This window comes from Nannospalax galili, unplaced genomic scaffold (genome assembly GCF_000622305.1).
Source record: "Nannospalax galili isolate Female #2095 unplaced genomic scaffold, S.galili_v1.0 scaffold648, whole genome shotgun sequence".
Taxonomy (NCBI): Eukaryota; Metazoa; Chordata; class Mammalia; order Rodentia; family Spalacidae; genus Nannospalax; species Nannospalax galili.
In genome coordinates this window covers 149,705-164,993 of record NW_008360311.1, presented here as the reverse complement: position 1 = coordinate 164,993, position 15,289 = coordinate 149,705, and the positions used below count along the sequence as shown (strand labels likewise).

Here is a 15,289-nt window from a genome sequence, read left to right as displayed (position 1 = left end):
GCTCAGCCTGCTTTCTTATGCAACACAGGCCCACCTGCCCAGGGGTGATACTACCTACAGTGGACTGGGGCCTCCCACATCACACAACAATCAAGAAAATACCCCACAGACATGGCCACAGGCCAGTTCATTGGAGGCAATTCCCCAATTGAGGCTCCCTCAACCCTGGTGTGTCAAGTTGACACTAAAGCTATCCAGCACACCCTAGAACATGTGAAATTGACTTTTTATGGTAAACCAGCTGTGCAGATGACTAAGCATTTTGAGATGAGCAGATTATATTGGATTTTCTGGATAAATCCTAAATGTAATCACAGTCCTTAGGTGAGAGAATTAATTGCAGGAGACAGAAGGACATTTGAAGATGCAATGTTGCTGGCTCTGAAGTAGAGGAAATAGCCATGCACCAAAGGATGTAGGCAGCAGGATCATTTATTTCTGCTCACAGTCTTTCTTCACATATTTTGACACTGCTGTCAGATGCACACATATTGAGGACTGCTGTTTCTTCTGGGAGTTTTGACCTGTTTGCCATTATAGGATGACTCTTCATTTCTTCTTTATATGAAGTCTGTTTTGTCTGGAATTAATAGTGAGTAGCCTATAATAACAAAACAATCCTAATTTCTCTGGCTCTTAAAATTTTTTTACATAAAAATAAATGTCCCTCTGAATGATCTCATTCTTAAGCACAGATAAAGTCACTCCTTCCACTTAGCCTCTTCTGATTGCTGCAGCTCAGACTGCTCCCTTGCCTTTTAAGCTCCCTTTTAGAGCTTCTTAGTCATAGTTTCTTAGATCTGCTGGAGGGCTGTGAGGTTACAAATCACAGACATGAATAGTACTTTGTCTGATTTTCCCAGTGACCCTAGCAGGAAGGGATGCCAGTTATGTTTACTGCATGCATGTGAACACTGAAGGTCAAGGCTTTTAAATGACTTGCTAGGTCAGAGGTCTTCAGCTAGTAAGAAGCAGAGACTGGAAACCCACAACCAACTTCCATGTACTTTGGAGGTAGAACTTGCCACCATATTTTAAATCCCAAAGTGCTGTGGGCAGTACAGGCATTCTAACAGCATTCTATCCAGTTCAACCTTGGTGACTAATTACTACACGGTTTGAGTCTGTGTCACATTTGGAGGCTATTTTGATAACCTCAGTAAATTTCCTTTATAGCCAATAATGTCTGGGATTTTTTTTCATAACAGTAGCTTAATAACCATGGCCAAACTGTAGTAACATTTCAATAAGACGATGGCAGAGCCACAAAAATTCTTAAGCACTGACAACAGGTTGCTTAATAAATAAAATTTAGTTTTATTACCTATCTTCATCTGACCAGATACTCTCTGATGCTTAGGGATATAAAATTTTAATCACAACTGTTTGCAGAATTAAAAAAAAAACAAAAAAACTTTTTCCTTTTCAGTCACCACTCATCAAAGAAGCTTCTTTTACAACAGAGATTACCGCAGAATTCCACAACTGGTCATATATAGAAATTGTCTGTGAATTGTCCAAGCCTAAGGTGGTACATCTACAATGCAACCTCTACACCTAAGGCTTATGGAACATAGAACAAGGGGTAAAGAGAACATTGATGCATCTCTCAATTCTCATCAATGAAGCTCCCTCATGCAACAGAGGGCCAGGAACACAGTCACAAATGGCCAAAGCATAGAGAATAAGTCTGTAGACTGTGGGTGGGTCCTTGGACAGGACTTCTATATTAAACTCCACCTACCCAGGGCTCAGGGACCATTGCAGAAGAAGGGGTGGAAAGATTCGAAGACCCAGGGAGGAGGTGCATGATCATATGGAAATAGAGTCCTACAGGCTCCTGGGACCTTGATCATATGAACCTACAGCAATGGTGTCAGCATGCACAAGACCCATGCAAATGCAAGCAGACAAAAACCCAGCACAGAACTGTGGAAATGGGCAGCAAGCCCTAAACTTAGTTGAAGAATTAATGGCAGCTGATTATTGGCTGGGTGAGGAAGAGCTGATCTTAAAAGGAGTTCATCCACTAGACCTTAGTGAATGAACTTGCACTGAGAAATGTCTGGGGATACTAACGACTCAATAGGTCTTAACACAAATGACAGAATGTATGAATTCCAGTGGGGGTGGAGGGGTATGGGAGGGTGCCAGTGGGGAAGGGGGTATAAAGATGATTAAGATGTTCTGTATGAAATACACAAAAATTCAATACAAATTTACAAAACAAATTTTTTTCCTCTGCCCTCTTAGAAGAAAAGGAACAAATGAATTCAAATAGTCTAGTGGAAAAGTGTAAACTCTGAGTTGTTAGGAAGAAGCTAGACAAATATACTTAAGACTGTCATCTTGGGGTTAGAGATGGCTCAGCAGTTAAGAGCATTGACTGGATTTGCAGAGGACCCAGTAACTCCAGTTCTAGGGGAATCTGACGCCCTCTCCTAACCTCCACAGGCACTGCATGACATGAATGTACTTACATACATGCAGGCAATATACTCATACACACAAAAATAAAAAAAATAAATAAAATACATATTAAAAAGTCATCTCTACTGACATGCCACCAATGAGTCCAACCAATAGAGAGACTTCTGGGAAGACCCCTAAGAAAGTTCTAATTTAAGAGGAAGGAAAGGAAGATGTGGCCTTAGAATCTCCATAGTAAGTAAAATAACCTCTTTATTTTGGGGTAAACCCATTGACAAAGTGTAATATATAAACTCTATTGACCTTTCTACCTGCAACTATTTTTTCATTGTGCCCTGGGCCTCCCTTGCTCTTCTAGTCCTAAGTACTTGGGTTAGGAGTGAATCAAGTGGGACTCAAGTGTGAGTTGATGACGATAATGATGGCAATCCCAGGTAAAGCAGTTTTCAAGTGATAACTGTTCCCTAGGCCTGTTTACACAGCTCGAGAGCAAATACACAGGTAATGGTTCTGGGATAGAAATTAGTGGCAGGCCTTGGGTCACACACTTGACGAGTTTTATGTCATTTGGAGACGTCAGTATATAACACTAGGAGTATTAACTTTCCTCACAATTAAAGTCTAGGATTAGTATTAGACTGCGTCAGATTTCCGATGACCTCCGCCCTTGCTTCTCCACACCCCTTTATTTGAGTACTACCGGCAAGCACCAGATTAGAATTCGAGGCCAGGAATTTCCGGCAGGCAGGCAACTAGGAGCACTCCTGCCGGCTGAGACCTCCGCACTCACCCAGCAGCAAGGACAGGCTGGGCACCCACAGGAACCCCCAACCCAAGGCGTGTTCTGCTGCGCTGAGCCCAGTTACCGCGCAACTCGCACACCAAGCTCCGCGCGACCCGGTCCCCCGCGCCTCTGCGCGCTTCCAGTTTCTCTCCCCGCGCCTCCCTCTCCCCTCGGCTCCCCAGCGCCTCCCCGCGCCTCACCCCAGGTCTCCGGAGCGAGCAGCAGCAGAACGCCGACCAGGACAACTCCGCGGCGGTGGGCAACCAGCTCGCCTACGGTCTCCACAAGCCCAGCGGTCCTCACAGGCCCGGATGTCCTCAGAAAAGGGGGTCCCATTCTGTACACACCGGTCTCAAGAAAGGGCAAGGGCGGAGTGAAGTCCCAGCCCTGCTCCCAGGGTACGGGAAATGGCGCTAGGTTCCGGAATAAAGATTGACCACAGCTTCCCGTTACAGGGCGGGGTCTTGTTTACTCTCGCAACCGAAGGCTGCTATCTAGTTTCTCCTATGAGAGCGCCTCCAGAGCCCAGGTGCTGGATCAGAGTGGAACAAGTCAGCTCCATGATGTTTTCCACTTGTGACTGGGGTGCTAAACGAAAGCGAGGAATTGTGGGAGCTGGGTTTGCATACACTCCTGCTTGACTCCGGTTTTAAAGGCGCGGACGGAGCAGCTAATGTCAGCTCACTGTTTAAAGGACAGTTGCCCTGTGTAGTGTACAGGGAATAGGACCTGATCTTATGGTGAATTCAGATATATGCCACTGAAAGATTTTTATTAAAGGATTGAGTTAATCAGCTTTACATTTTATGAATACAATCCTGTGCACACTATGGAACCTACATTAGAATAGCGCTTATTGCTTTTATGAGTCCAGTTAGCCGGCCTTGCCATTATCCAAGTGAGACTTGATGGGAGATGAACAATTAACAAACTGGAAAGGGAATAAATAGGGTTGGCACTAGATTTTACTTAGTTCCTTTCTTACTTTTTTATATTTTTTAATTATTTTTGTTATACGTGTATGAGTGTATTGCCTGGATGTATGTGAGTGCACCCCTGTCGTCCAAAGTCGCGGAGGTCAGAAGAAGGCTTCAGATGGAACTGGAGTTAAGGACGGTTCGTAGCCGGCTCGTGGGTGCTGGGAATTGAACCCGGTTCCTCTGCAAGAGCAGAGCTCTTTATGGCTGAGCCATCTCTCCAGCACCACCTAGTTCCTTTCTTAAAATTGATGCCTCAAAAAAAAAAAAAAATCAATAGCCCCAAGATTAGATATAGATGTTGCTGCTGCTTATTGAAATAAAAAATATAAAGGGAAGCTGTTAGTTTCCTGGCAGGCTCCTAAAATGGCTGGGCAGATGCTTAAAACAGGTGGGTTCGAATTTAGCCCCAGGCAAGTCTCCCTGCTTACTAGGGGACCAACCAATCCTGAGCTGAACTGCCCAGACTACACCAGGGAAAGTTACCCAATCACCTGAGGGCGCCTGCTCACTGCTGTTTCTCCCTGCAGTTTCCCTGTTCCCCAGAGAGGGAGCCCAGCAGTCTGTTGCCATGTCCTCTTCCATACATATGGTGCTCAAAACATGGGAGAGGAATGACCCGGTTACTTATGACCTGTATTATAGTCTGAAAACTGCCAAGAATTCAGCCACAAGGTTGAAGTTGAGGTAAGAAGGATTTTCTTAACAGCTGGGCTGTCCTTGCACTCAGGGAGGGAGTACAGAGAGCAGCCCCAAAGGGAGTCTGCAAGGACTTTTTATACATACTCAGATATTTTGCAAAAGTGGGAACACAAGGGACCAATCATCATGGTTCTAACTCAAGCACATATTTGCATAAGTCAGTAAAAGTTTAAAATTACTATTGACTCCCCCCCCCCCCCCCCCCCCAGCAAACAAGCAAACATGGACAGAAGCAGATAGGCATTAGGCAACAGCTTATCTCACCCAGACACGTGGCAGCATCTAAGAATTTCTGGTCCCTATAGGGTGGAGGCAATTTTGGGGAAACTAGAAAATAACTAGGCCAGGTCACATAGGATGGTTACAGGGATGTCTTTTAGTCAAATATCTGCTATGTTCCCCACTCCTGTTGGAGAATAATCAAACCTTTGATATTTCATCATCTTTTACTGATTCAGTTTGGAGGGAGTTGTATTGATTCTGTAACACCATGAGTTTTATTGAATTGAGCCATTGAGCAACAAACCCAACTAAGGCATTTAACAAATAAGGTCCACAGGCGATTAGGATTAAAAGAGGCCTGCCATTGCACTTAGGAGGGTAGTGAGCCATGGGGACCAAGAAAGTAGAGATTCATACCAATTTTGGCTATCTAGTGACTATCTCTCTCTCTCTCTCTCTCTCTCTCTCTCTCTCTCTCTCTCAGCCTTTGTTTAGCCAGACACAGGCTTTCTCTATTGATTCCATTATGATTAGCATAGAAACAGCACTGTTCATCTAAAGCCATGCATAGACCTCCCTATTGTCTTTAGACTGTATGACTGGGGTTAGGGAATTTAGCTCAGTGGTAGAGCACTTGCCTAGCAAGCACAAAGTCCTGGGTTTGGTCCTCAGCTCCAAGGGGGGGGGGGGCAAAATAACAAAAAAGACCAAATAAATAAATAAATAAATAAAAATAAATAAATAAATAAATAAATAAGGCGGCTAGATGCCATGACTGAGGCACATGATCTGGATGAGCCTCTTTGACTTGGGAGCAGTGAATTCAGTGACTGCATCCAGCTACCTTCACCACTGAAGATATAACCAGAATGATGGTATGGTCTGTCCCAACAAGTCTCAAAGTCTGGAGTGGAGTGGCATCACACCCAGACCCAGTCCCCAGGTCCCAATCTGGTCTGGATGGTTCCTGAGATGTGGCTGCCTCAGTTCGTGTTTCCTGGACAAGATTGTGGATGGAGGGAAGCATATGCTACAATTCCTGTAGGGACTTGAGAAGATTATGGCTAGAAGCTTCAGTTACATATTCCAGTCCTAACTTGGGAATTAGGGGAAGGGGCCTCCCATACATGATCTCAAATGGAATAATTCCCTTTAAATAAGGAGTACACCTTACTCTTAACAAAGGGAAGGAGACTTACCCAGTTTTCTCCAGTCTCTGAGATTAGTTTAGTCAAAGTTTCCTTAAGGGTTCTGTTCATTCTTTCTACCTGTCCTGAACTCTGAGGGTGATAAACACAGTGTAGCTTCCCATCAATTTGTAAGTTTTTGCAATAGTTTTTGATATTTGAACTATAAAAGCCTGGCCATTATCAGATCCCAGACTGATAGGGATGCCAAATCTTGGTACCAGATCATTTAGTAATTTTTTAACTATCTGGGCTGTCTCTGTTCCGGTAGGAAAAGCCTCTGCCCATCCGGAGAAGGTATCCACCAGGACCAAGAGGCAATGATAGCCATGCTGGGGGTTTGAACCAGCGACCCCCGGCACAGTGATGATTGGGGATGAGTAAGTATGCCGTTCACCAGCCCACGCTGCCCTCAATACCTGGGGACACTCAGATGCAATGGGGAGTCTAGTCAGGCAGGGACTCATTTATTACAGGTATTACAGAGCTTTTAAAGGCACCTGGAACTCCCCCTCGAGGGTGTAACTTAAGGATGGTCATGCGCTGATCATGCACTCTTTAGCAGTGTGGAAATATTCTTCAGACTTTCAAAGCAAGCCAGGCCACACCCCCAGTAACTTCCTTTCAGACCTATACAAGGTGGTGCCTTTAGGTCCCCACATATCCCCATTTTTATTTTTATTTTAAGGCTGGACTGACTTTATTTCACTGGTTACCCACCTCATAGGCAGCTCCCTGAGGAGAGATGGCTATCTCCTTCCTCTAATCTTATGCATTTTTGCCTGTCTTAGGTTGTGTCACCTCTGACCAAGCCTTGCCCGTCATTGGATCATGCACCTGGCCATGTGCATGTCCTGTCTTAGGAGTACTTGTCATGGGACATCTTACCCATCTTTGGCTAAAAATGCGTCGTGATTAAGGGCAGCTGCATGGGTAATGCCAGCCCATGACAGTCTTAGTCTCTGCCTAACTTGGTTAGCCAAGCGTGGGCAATCGGAGGGGGTCCTGGGGGAGTCCGTAATCATGAGGAGGTGGGCCGTGGCAGTTCCAAGGGTTCTCTGTCGCTGAATTATTTGGTAAAGACACTTAAAGATAAGCATTATCAAGAGAAACAAAGCAAGTCATGGTGTAGGACACATTGAAATACTTCTGGGACCATGTACCTTTTAGCCAATCAGCCAGTTGTCAAAGAGGCTGACTGGCAATGAAGTCAAGGAACTGGGTCTTTCACCTCAGATGGATATAAAGAAAAAGTGGAATTTTGTCTTATGAACTATTGTCCATGGACAGTCATGCTAGTCAGTTGGATCCTGGCCTACCCACTTAAGGTTTTTCACAGGCACCCATATGGGGTTTGAATCTCCTGTAGGGTAGACACAGCAAAAGGCTCGACCCATGGTTAGCAATGGATCTGGGCCTTTCCATTGTCCTGTAATGGGGTCCTTCCACCTTACCTGTACCTCAGGTCTCTGCTCCTGTCATCCCCAATGCTTCTGAAACCGGGATTCCAACTGATTTTTTTGAAAATTAAGAACATTAATAGTGAATAAGGCCATACTCAACTGTTGGTGGGGGCTTATTCCCCCTTTTTGTTTTTGTAGTTGTATTTTTAGGTTTTGATGGTTGCAAAGCACTGGAGAAAATGAGACTGATCATGTTTAGACTTCTCTCCTGTATGAGTGGTAGTCCAACAGGCATGTGAGGATGTGTCAATGGACACGAAGATGTACAGAAGCTTTCCAAAAGGAGCATAGTGTGTGACATCCATCTGCCACAAGGAATTGGGCTTGAGTCCCCTGGGGTTTACCCCTGGCTGTTGCAGAGGCGGTACCTGTACACAATAAGCCATCTTGTCTGCCTCTGCATTGCCTTGGGATAAAAGCCCAGGCAATCCTTGGTGCCCCCTAAGATGCTGTAAAAAGATAGGAGCTTCTCTCTCTTTAAGGAGTGTACAGGTCTGAATACAGTCAGAAAACAATGGCCATGAGTTCCTTGAATTAAGCTGCTTTTTGGTTTTGATGGGAACTTGAGGAAACCTCTTATGGAGTCCCCGCCAATTTACATGAGTGTAGTTATATAACCCCTTGGCTTCATTCAGGCCTGCTGACAGGACCTTGGTGGAAGCCATCTTGTCTGCCTCTGCATTGCCTTGGGATAAAAGCCCAGGCAATCCTTGGTGCCCCCTAAGATGCTGTAAAAAGATAGGAGCTTCTCTCTCTTTAAGGAGTGTACAGGTCTGAATACAGTCAGAAAACAATGGCCATGAGTTCCTTGAATTAAGCTGCTTTTTGGTTTTTCCACATCTGCCCTAGTCAGTGAAAACATTGTAGGCTTTACTAAGGACTCCCTCGGCCCGGGATTCAGTGAGTGCTGCTGCCTGTGGGGCTGTAGCACTGGGGGGTGGGGTGGTTCCCTGGCCACCAGCAGAACTGAAGGGGCAGGGCCCCTTCCCAAGCCACCTTTCCTGAACTAGGCCTTTTCAGCTGTCCCAGAGCCGGTTGTGGCGCACCGCCAAAGGTGGTTTTCTTTGTTTTTTGGGCTTTTTGTTGTTGTTGTTTGGGGTTTTTTGTTGTTGTTGTTGTTGTTGTTGTTTTAAATTGCCAGTGGCCACCACCGCTGGTTGCTGGCCAGGGGGCGGTCCCCACCTGGCTTTCATTCAAGCCCCTGACCCGCGCCAGTCGTGCGAGCCCTTGAACTCCTCACACGTTAGTTCAAGGCAGGTGGGGTGGGCGGCTTTCGCCACCGACCCTGTGCACTCCACTCTGCCCCACCCTTCTACCCGGGAGGCTCTGAAGCTGGTCAGGGCATGCCCAAGGTGCCACTAGTTACTTTGGCTGCTTTTGGTTTCATTTCTGTTGCATCTCTGCCTTCTTCCTCAAACTCTTTCCATGATTCCCATGTATCCCCAGTAAAAACATTAGCCCCAAGTAGCCAGGGAGTCAAATGAATTGCCTCTGCCCAAACCTTTTGAGCTATGGGATCTGACAAATCCAATCCCCTGCTTTTAAACATATCTCTCAGTGCTTTAAGTGCCGGGTCCTCAAGCTTATTAATTTCGTTACCCATATTTCAGGTCTTGCTTACCCCAAACTTCCAATTGGCCCCAATCCGTTTTCCTTCTTTCTTTCTTCTTTCTTTTCTTCTTTTCACCTTCCTTCGAGCTCCATGCCAGGCGTCAGCTGCTGGGAGTTCGAACCAGTGACCCCGTGGAGTGATGATTGGGAATGAGTAAGCACGCTGTTCACCAGCCCATGCTGCCCCCAATACTCAGGGACACTCAGACGCAACAGGGAGTCTAGTCAGGCAGGGACTCATTTATTACAGGTATTACAGAGCTTATAAAGGCACCTGGAACCCCACCCCACCCCCCCCAAGGGTGTATCTTAAGGATAGTCATGCACTGATCCCCCCCCCCGCCGCCGAGGGCGTATCTTAAGGATGGTCACGTGCTGATCATGCACTCCTCAGCAGTGCAGAAGTATTCTTCAGACATTCAAAGCAAGCCAGGCTGCGCCCCCAGTAACTTCCTTTCGGACCTATGCAAGGTGGGGCCTTTAAGTCCCCACATAGCCATACTGTCCATCTGTCATTTCCATGAAGTCAAGTTCCCAAACTTCTCCCGGTGCTTGTCCTCCCAGTCTCTGCCCTGAAAACTGGAACCTTGAGGCAGGGTTAGTTTATGCACATGCCTTACATCTTTCAACAATGTCCTTAGAGATTTTATTCAGGTTAAGGATGAAAAACTCTCTTTGTGCCAGTTCAGTGAGTTTTGTGGTTCCCAGGTCAGTGGAGTCATGAACCCTTCATAGACAATCTCTTCCCAACACCTTTGGCAGCATGGGTCTCCCATCATCCAACCAGACGCATCTTTGGGCATTTTGTTTAGCCTTTAAACTTTTTGCTAGCTGAATTTCTTCCTTCGTATAGACAGGTTCCTCTGGGAGGAGGTGAGGGGGCAGTAATGGCAGAATTTTGATCAGCACTACTTTCCCTTTTGCTCTTTCTTTAGCTGCATGGTCAGCAAAGGCATTTCCTTTGGCCTGTGGGGTGTCTGTCTTTTGATGGCCTTTACAGTGAACAAAAGCTACAGCTTTGGGCAGCCAAAGAGCCTCTAGTAGTGCCAAGACTTCTTTCTTGTTTTTAATTTCTTTGCCTCCAGAGGCCAGTAACCTTCTTTCTTTATACAGCGCCCCATGGACATGGCAGTGGCCAAGGCATAGTGGCTATCAGTGTAAATATTGACAGTCTTCCCTTTGCCCCATTGGAGAGCATTTTCAGCCTTTTGGGCAGATGTTCCTTGCCCCAGTGCTTGGACCCAGATAATAGAGTCTCAAGTCACTACAGCTGCCCCCGCACACCTGACACCTTCTTTAACATAACTGCTGCCATCTGTATACAGTTCAAGGTCTGCATTAGGCACAGGTTGGTCTTGAAAGTCCTCCCTTAGCCCCGAGAGTGTACTCACAGTCTTCAAGCAGTCATGAAGTGGCATCTTAGGATCATCATCAGGTAGCAGAGTGGAAGGGTTCAACACTTTGGTTCTCAGGAAGGTGACACGAGGTAGGTCCAGTAGCAGTACTGGGTGATGTGGGCATTGGATATCCAGTGGAGACCTGAGGAGTGACTCAACAGCATGCGGCCTAATGATCTATAGATTTTGCCAAGTGTTATTTTGGAGGCTTCTTTTACCAATAAGGCAGTGGCAGCTATTGCCCTGAGACAGTTTGGCCACCCTGTTCCTACTGAGTCCAGTATTTTAGATAGGTGTGCTACTGGTCTTTTTCATGGCCCCAAAGTCTGGGTAAGAATCCCTTTGGCTATGCCTCGAGTCTCATGTGCAAATAACTGAAAGGGCTTGGTCACATCTGACAGGGCTAGGGCTGGGGCCTGAGTTAAGGCTTGCTTGAGGTGACAAAAAGCCTCATTCTCTTGCTCTCCCCAAACTGGATTTGCTCCTTGGCCTCCTGTGGCTGCATACAAGAGTTTAGCCATTTCTGCAAAGCCTGGTATCCAGAGGCAACAATACCCTGCAGCTCCCTCATCTGCCTCCTGGTTTTTGGCTTAGGTATATGTAATAGAGCCCAGATCCTGTCTGGTCCCAATGAATGCTTCCCTTCATGTATCCTGTAGCCTACATAGGTTGCAGAGTCACCATAGGCTCCAGGGGATTCAGGAAAAATCCCTGGCCCAGTCACCACTCAGTGGCAGGCAAGACAGAAGCTGGTTTCTTTTGTTTTAGAGGACACTCATTTTTTCCAGTGGCCGTTTTCTTTACAGTAAGTGCATTAGTTGTTTTTTTTTTGTTTTTTTTTGTTTTTTCTAATTTACATCTCTCACCTGCCCCTTTAGGCTGTCTGTTATCACGTTGTTAGGGCTGGGGCTGGGTGTTGGTCAGCTTTCCCTAGGCTGCCTTCAAAATTTTTCCAATCTCCTTTTCTTGTTCTTCTGTAGGGTTATCTTGACCATGTTAGACCTTCTGGGCAATTTCCATCAGTTCTGAGATCAGCTTTCCCTCAAACCCTTCTAACTTTTAGAGCTTTCTTTGTATGTCTGGGGCTGACTGAGAAACGAAAGCCATATTAATGGTTTTCGGTTCTCGGATGCCTCTGGATCAATAGGAGAGTAGGGTGATAGGCATCATAAAGCCTTTAATTCCTGCAACAGAGTCTGGTGATACTGAAGCAAGTGCTCCCTACCTTAATGAAATTCTGATCAGATGTTTATAAAAGGAACTCTTAAAAACCAGCAGTACTTTACATATATATCCATACACTATGAAAACAAACCAAAACCAAAAGGTATGTAACAAATAAGGTCCTTTGGGGGACTAGAAAAATGGCTCAGTGGTTAAGAACACTGACTGTTCTTACAGAAGACCTAGGTTTGAATCCCAGCACCCACATGGCAGCTAACAATTGTCTGTAACTCCATTTCCAGGGGATCCAATGACCTCTTCTGTCCTCCATGGGCATCGCACGACACAGGTGCACTCACCTATATGCAGGCAATACACTCAAACATATAAAATAAAAACAATAAATAAAATATTTTAAAACAAATGAGGTCCTTAACCAGCTCAGATACTGTTTTGTATAAACACCTAGCACTTAAAAGTTTTGTGAAACATTTAATAGACCTAGAGACATTGTCCGATAAATTTAAAGATATTTAGGGTACCCAAATTTATAAGGACTTTGAATGTATTATCAAAATATCATTTTTTATAAATCTGCATATGTATTTTAATTAGGCATACCAAAATAAAACCAATAATTTCGTGTACAATAAATGAATGAAAATAATAACTGAAGTGGCCAGTTTGTTTTGACATAAACATATGAATACAATGATCACAGACATACATGATAGAATTACTTGAGACCTCAACACATGAGTAAACTTATAGACATACATGACATAATTCCACAAACTAGGTGCACCCAAAACACAAAAATCAAGGAGTTCCTGTGAACAGCATAAGCAAGGTCAAAAGAGCCTATAAATGGCCAGTTGAGACCAGGAATCTGCATCCAGTCCAGCTCACAAAGGATACAAAGTCTGGGGGCCTTAGTCCTAAACCCCATGCCCTCAGCTCTCTTCCCGAAATCAGAAAAGTTAGTTAACATACATTCAAGGGGGTAGAGGACACAGAAGACTGAGACTGGCCTATAGTAACAAACAACCAAGAAGCAGACCCAATAACAAAAAGACTCAGACACAAAAACAAAGCCCAGACGTTGGGATCCTCAAGATCCCAACCAGATTGACCTCAGGGACATCTCCGATGGCCGACTAGGGGGGGTGATTGCTGCATCCAGCTTTCCACCTAGTACCCAGGCACCAAACCAGAAACCAGAACAAAACCAGACTTGAGCTCAAAAATCGAAAGTGCTTTTCCTTACCTCCTGTGGCACACACAGCAAGTGACTCCAAAAGCGGAAGGCCAGAGCCGAGGAACGTCTCTTGGAGGCCTTCCCCTGGCAGTTCTGACCTCTGGGTTATGGAAATCTCGCTGGGGCCTCCAAATGTTATAGTCTGAAAACTGCCAAGAATTCAGCCACAAGATTGAAGTTGAGGTAAGAAGGATTTTATTAACAGCGGGGCTGTCCTTGCACTCAGGGAGTGAGTACAGAGAGCAGCCCCAAAGGGAGTCTGCAAGGACTTTTTATACATACTCAGATATTTTGCAAAAGTGGGAACAAAAGGGACCAATCATCGCGGTTCAAACTCAAGCACATATTTGCATAAGTCAGTAAAAGTTTAAAATTACTATTGACCTACCAGAGCAAGCAAGCAAACATGGACAGAAGCAGATACAGCATTAGGCAATAGCTTATCTCATCTCAGCTGGACATGTGGCAGCTTCTAAGAATTTCTGGTCCCTATAGGGTGTAGGCAATTTTGGAAAGTAACTAGGCCAGGTCATGTAGGATGATAAGATGGATATCTTTTAGTCAGAGCCTGCTACAACCTCATTCCCTCTGTCAACACAAAAGCATAACTCTCACCTCTAAGTGGATAAGAGATAGTTTATTCTGGAGCCAAATATGAATGACTGTGTGTTGGGGGACCCTGCTGCTAAGGTTGCAGTCCACCATGTCCAGATAGCTCTAAGGGGATCAGCACTATATGGAAGGACTCCCTTTTTCAGCAGGGGCCTCCTGTTCTCTGCCTGACTCACCTGGAAAGTGCCACCAAGCACGGATGCCTGACCTTATTTGGAACATGACCTTTGGCATAGTTACCTGCAACAAAATGATAATTAGGCACTGCCTTATAGTCGGATGATAGGATCCCCTGCCACATGTAAATAAACCATACTATGAGCACCTATCAGCTGAAGCTTTGGCTGCTGCCTCCACACTATATTTTCCCCAAACCCCACTGAATAAACGGAACTGTATCACTGAATCTGACTCCCCAGAAGGTCTTTTCTGTCATGCTCACTGGCTGTCCTGACCCTGTTCATCGCTTCTGCTCCCTTTGTCCTTGTGGATTGGTGGCCAACAGCCCACGAGGGGAGGGAGAGACCCACAACTGTGGCCCAGGAATACAGATTCAGGTTACCCAAAATTGCTGGGGCCTCCAAATGTTATAGTCTGAAAACTGCCAAGAATTCAGCCACAAGATTGAAGTTGAGGTAAGAAGGATTTTATTAACAGCGGGGCTGTCCTTGCACTCAGGGAGTGAGTACAGAGAGCAGCCCCAAAGGGAGTCTGCAAGGACTTTTTATACATACTCAGATATTTTGCAAAAGTGGGAACAAAAGGGACCAATCATCGCGGTTCAAACTCAAGCACATATTTGCATAAGTCAGTAAAAGTTTAAAATTACTATTGACCTACCAGAGCAAGCAAGCAAACATGGACAGAAGCAGATACAGCATTAGGCAATAGCTTATCTCATCTCAGCTGGACATGTGGCAGCTTCTAAGAATTTCTGGTCCCTATAGGGTGTAGGCAATTTTGGAAAGTAACTAGGCCAGGTCATGTAGGATGATAAGATGGATATCTTTTAGTCAGAGCCTGCTACAACCTCATTCCCTCTGTCAACACAAAAGCATAACTCTCACCTCTAAGTGGATAAGAGATAGTTTATTCTGGAGCCAAATATGAATGACTGTGTGTTGGGGGACCCTGCTGCTAAGGTTGCAGTCCACCATGTCCAGATAGCTCTAAGGGGATCAGCACTATATGGAAGGACTCCCTTTTTCAGCAGGGGCCTCCTGTTCTCTGCCTGACTCACCTGGAAAGTGCCACCAAGCACGGATGCCTGACCTTATTTGGAACATGACCTTTGGCATAGTTACCTGCAACAAAATGATAATTAGGCACTGCCTTATAGTCGGATGATAGGATCCCCTGCCACATGTAAATAAACCATACTATGAGCACCTATCAGCTGAAGCTTTGGCTGCTGCCTCCACACTATATTTTCCCCAAACCCCACTGAATAAACGGAACTGTATCACTGAATCTGACTCCCCA

At 45.4% G+C, this 15,289-nt stretch overlaps 1 protein-coding gene across 2 annotated transcripts in view; it reads right to left on the bottom strand.

Moving 5' to 3' along the window:
- Positions 1-3,804, bottom strand: part of Cr1l (complement C3b/C4b receptor 1 like) — a 56,200-nt gene extending 52,396 nt beyond the window's left edge. The window contains exon 1 of one of the 2 annotated variants that reach the window (XM_008824787.3): positions 3,415-3,804. In XM_008824787.3, coding sequence (XP_008823009.1) covers positions 3,415-3,550 — 136 coding nt within the window. In that variant the 5' untranslated portion in view covers positions 3,551-3,804. The remainder of the gene's footprint in view (positions 1-3,414) is intronic. The other variant, XM_008824786.3, reaches the window with a different exon arrangement.
- Between the last annotated feature and the right edge of the window lie 11,485 nt (positions 3,805-15,289).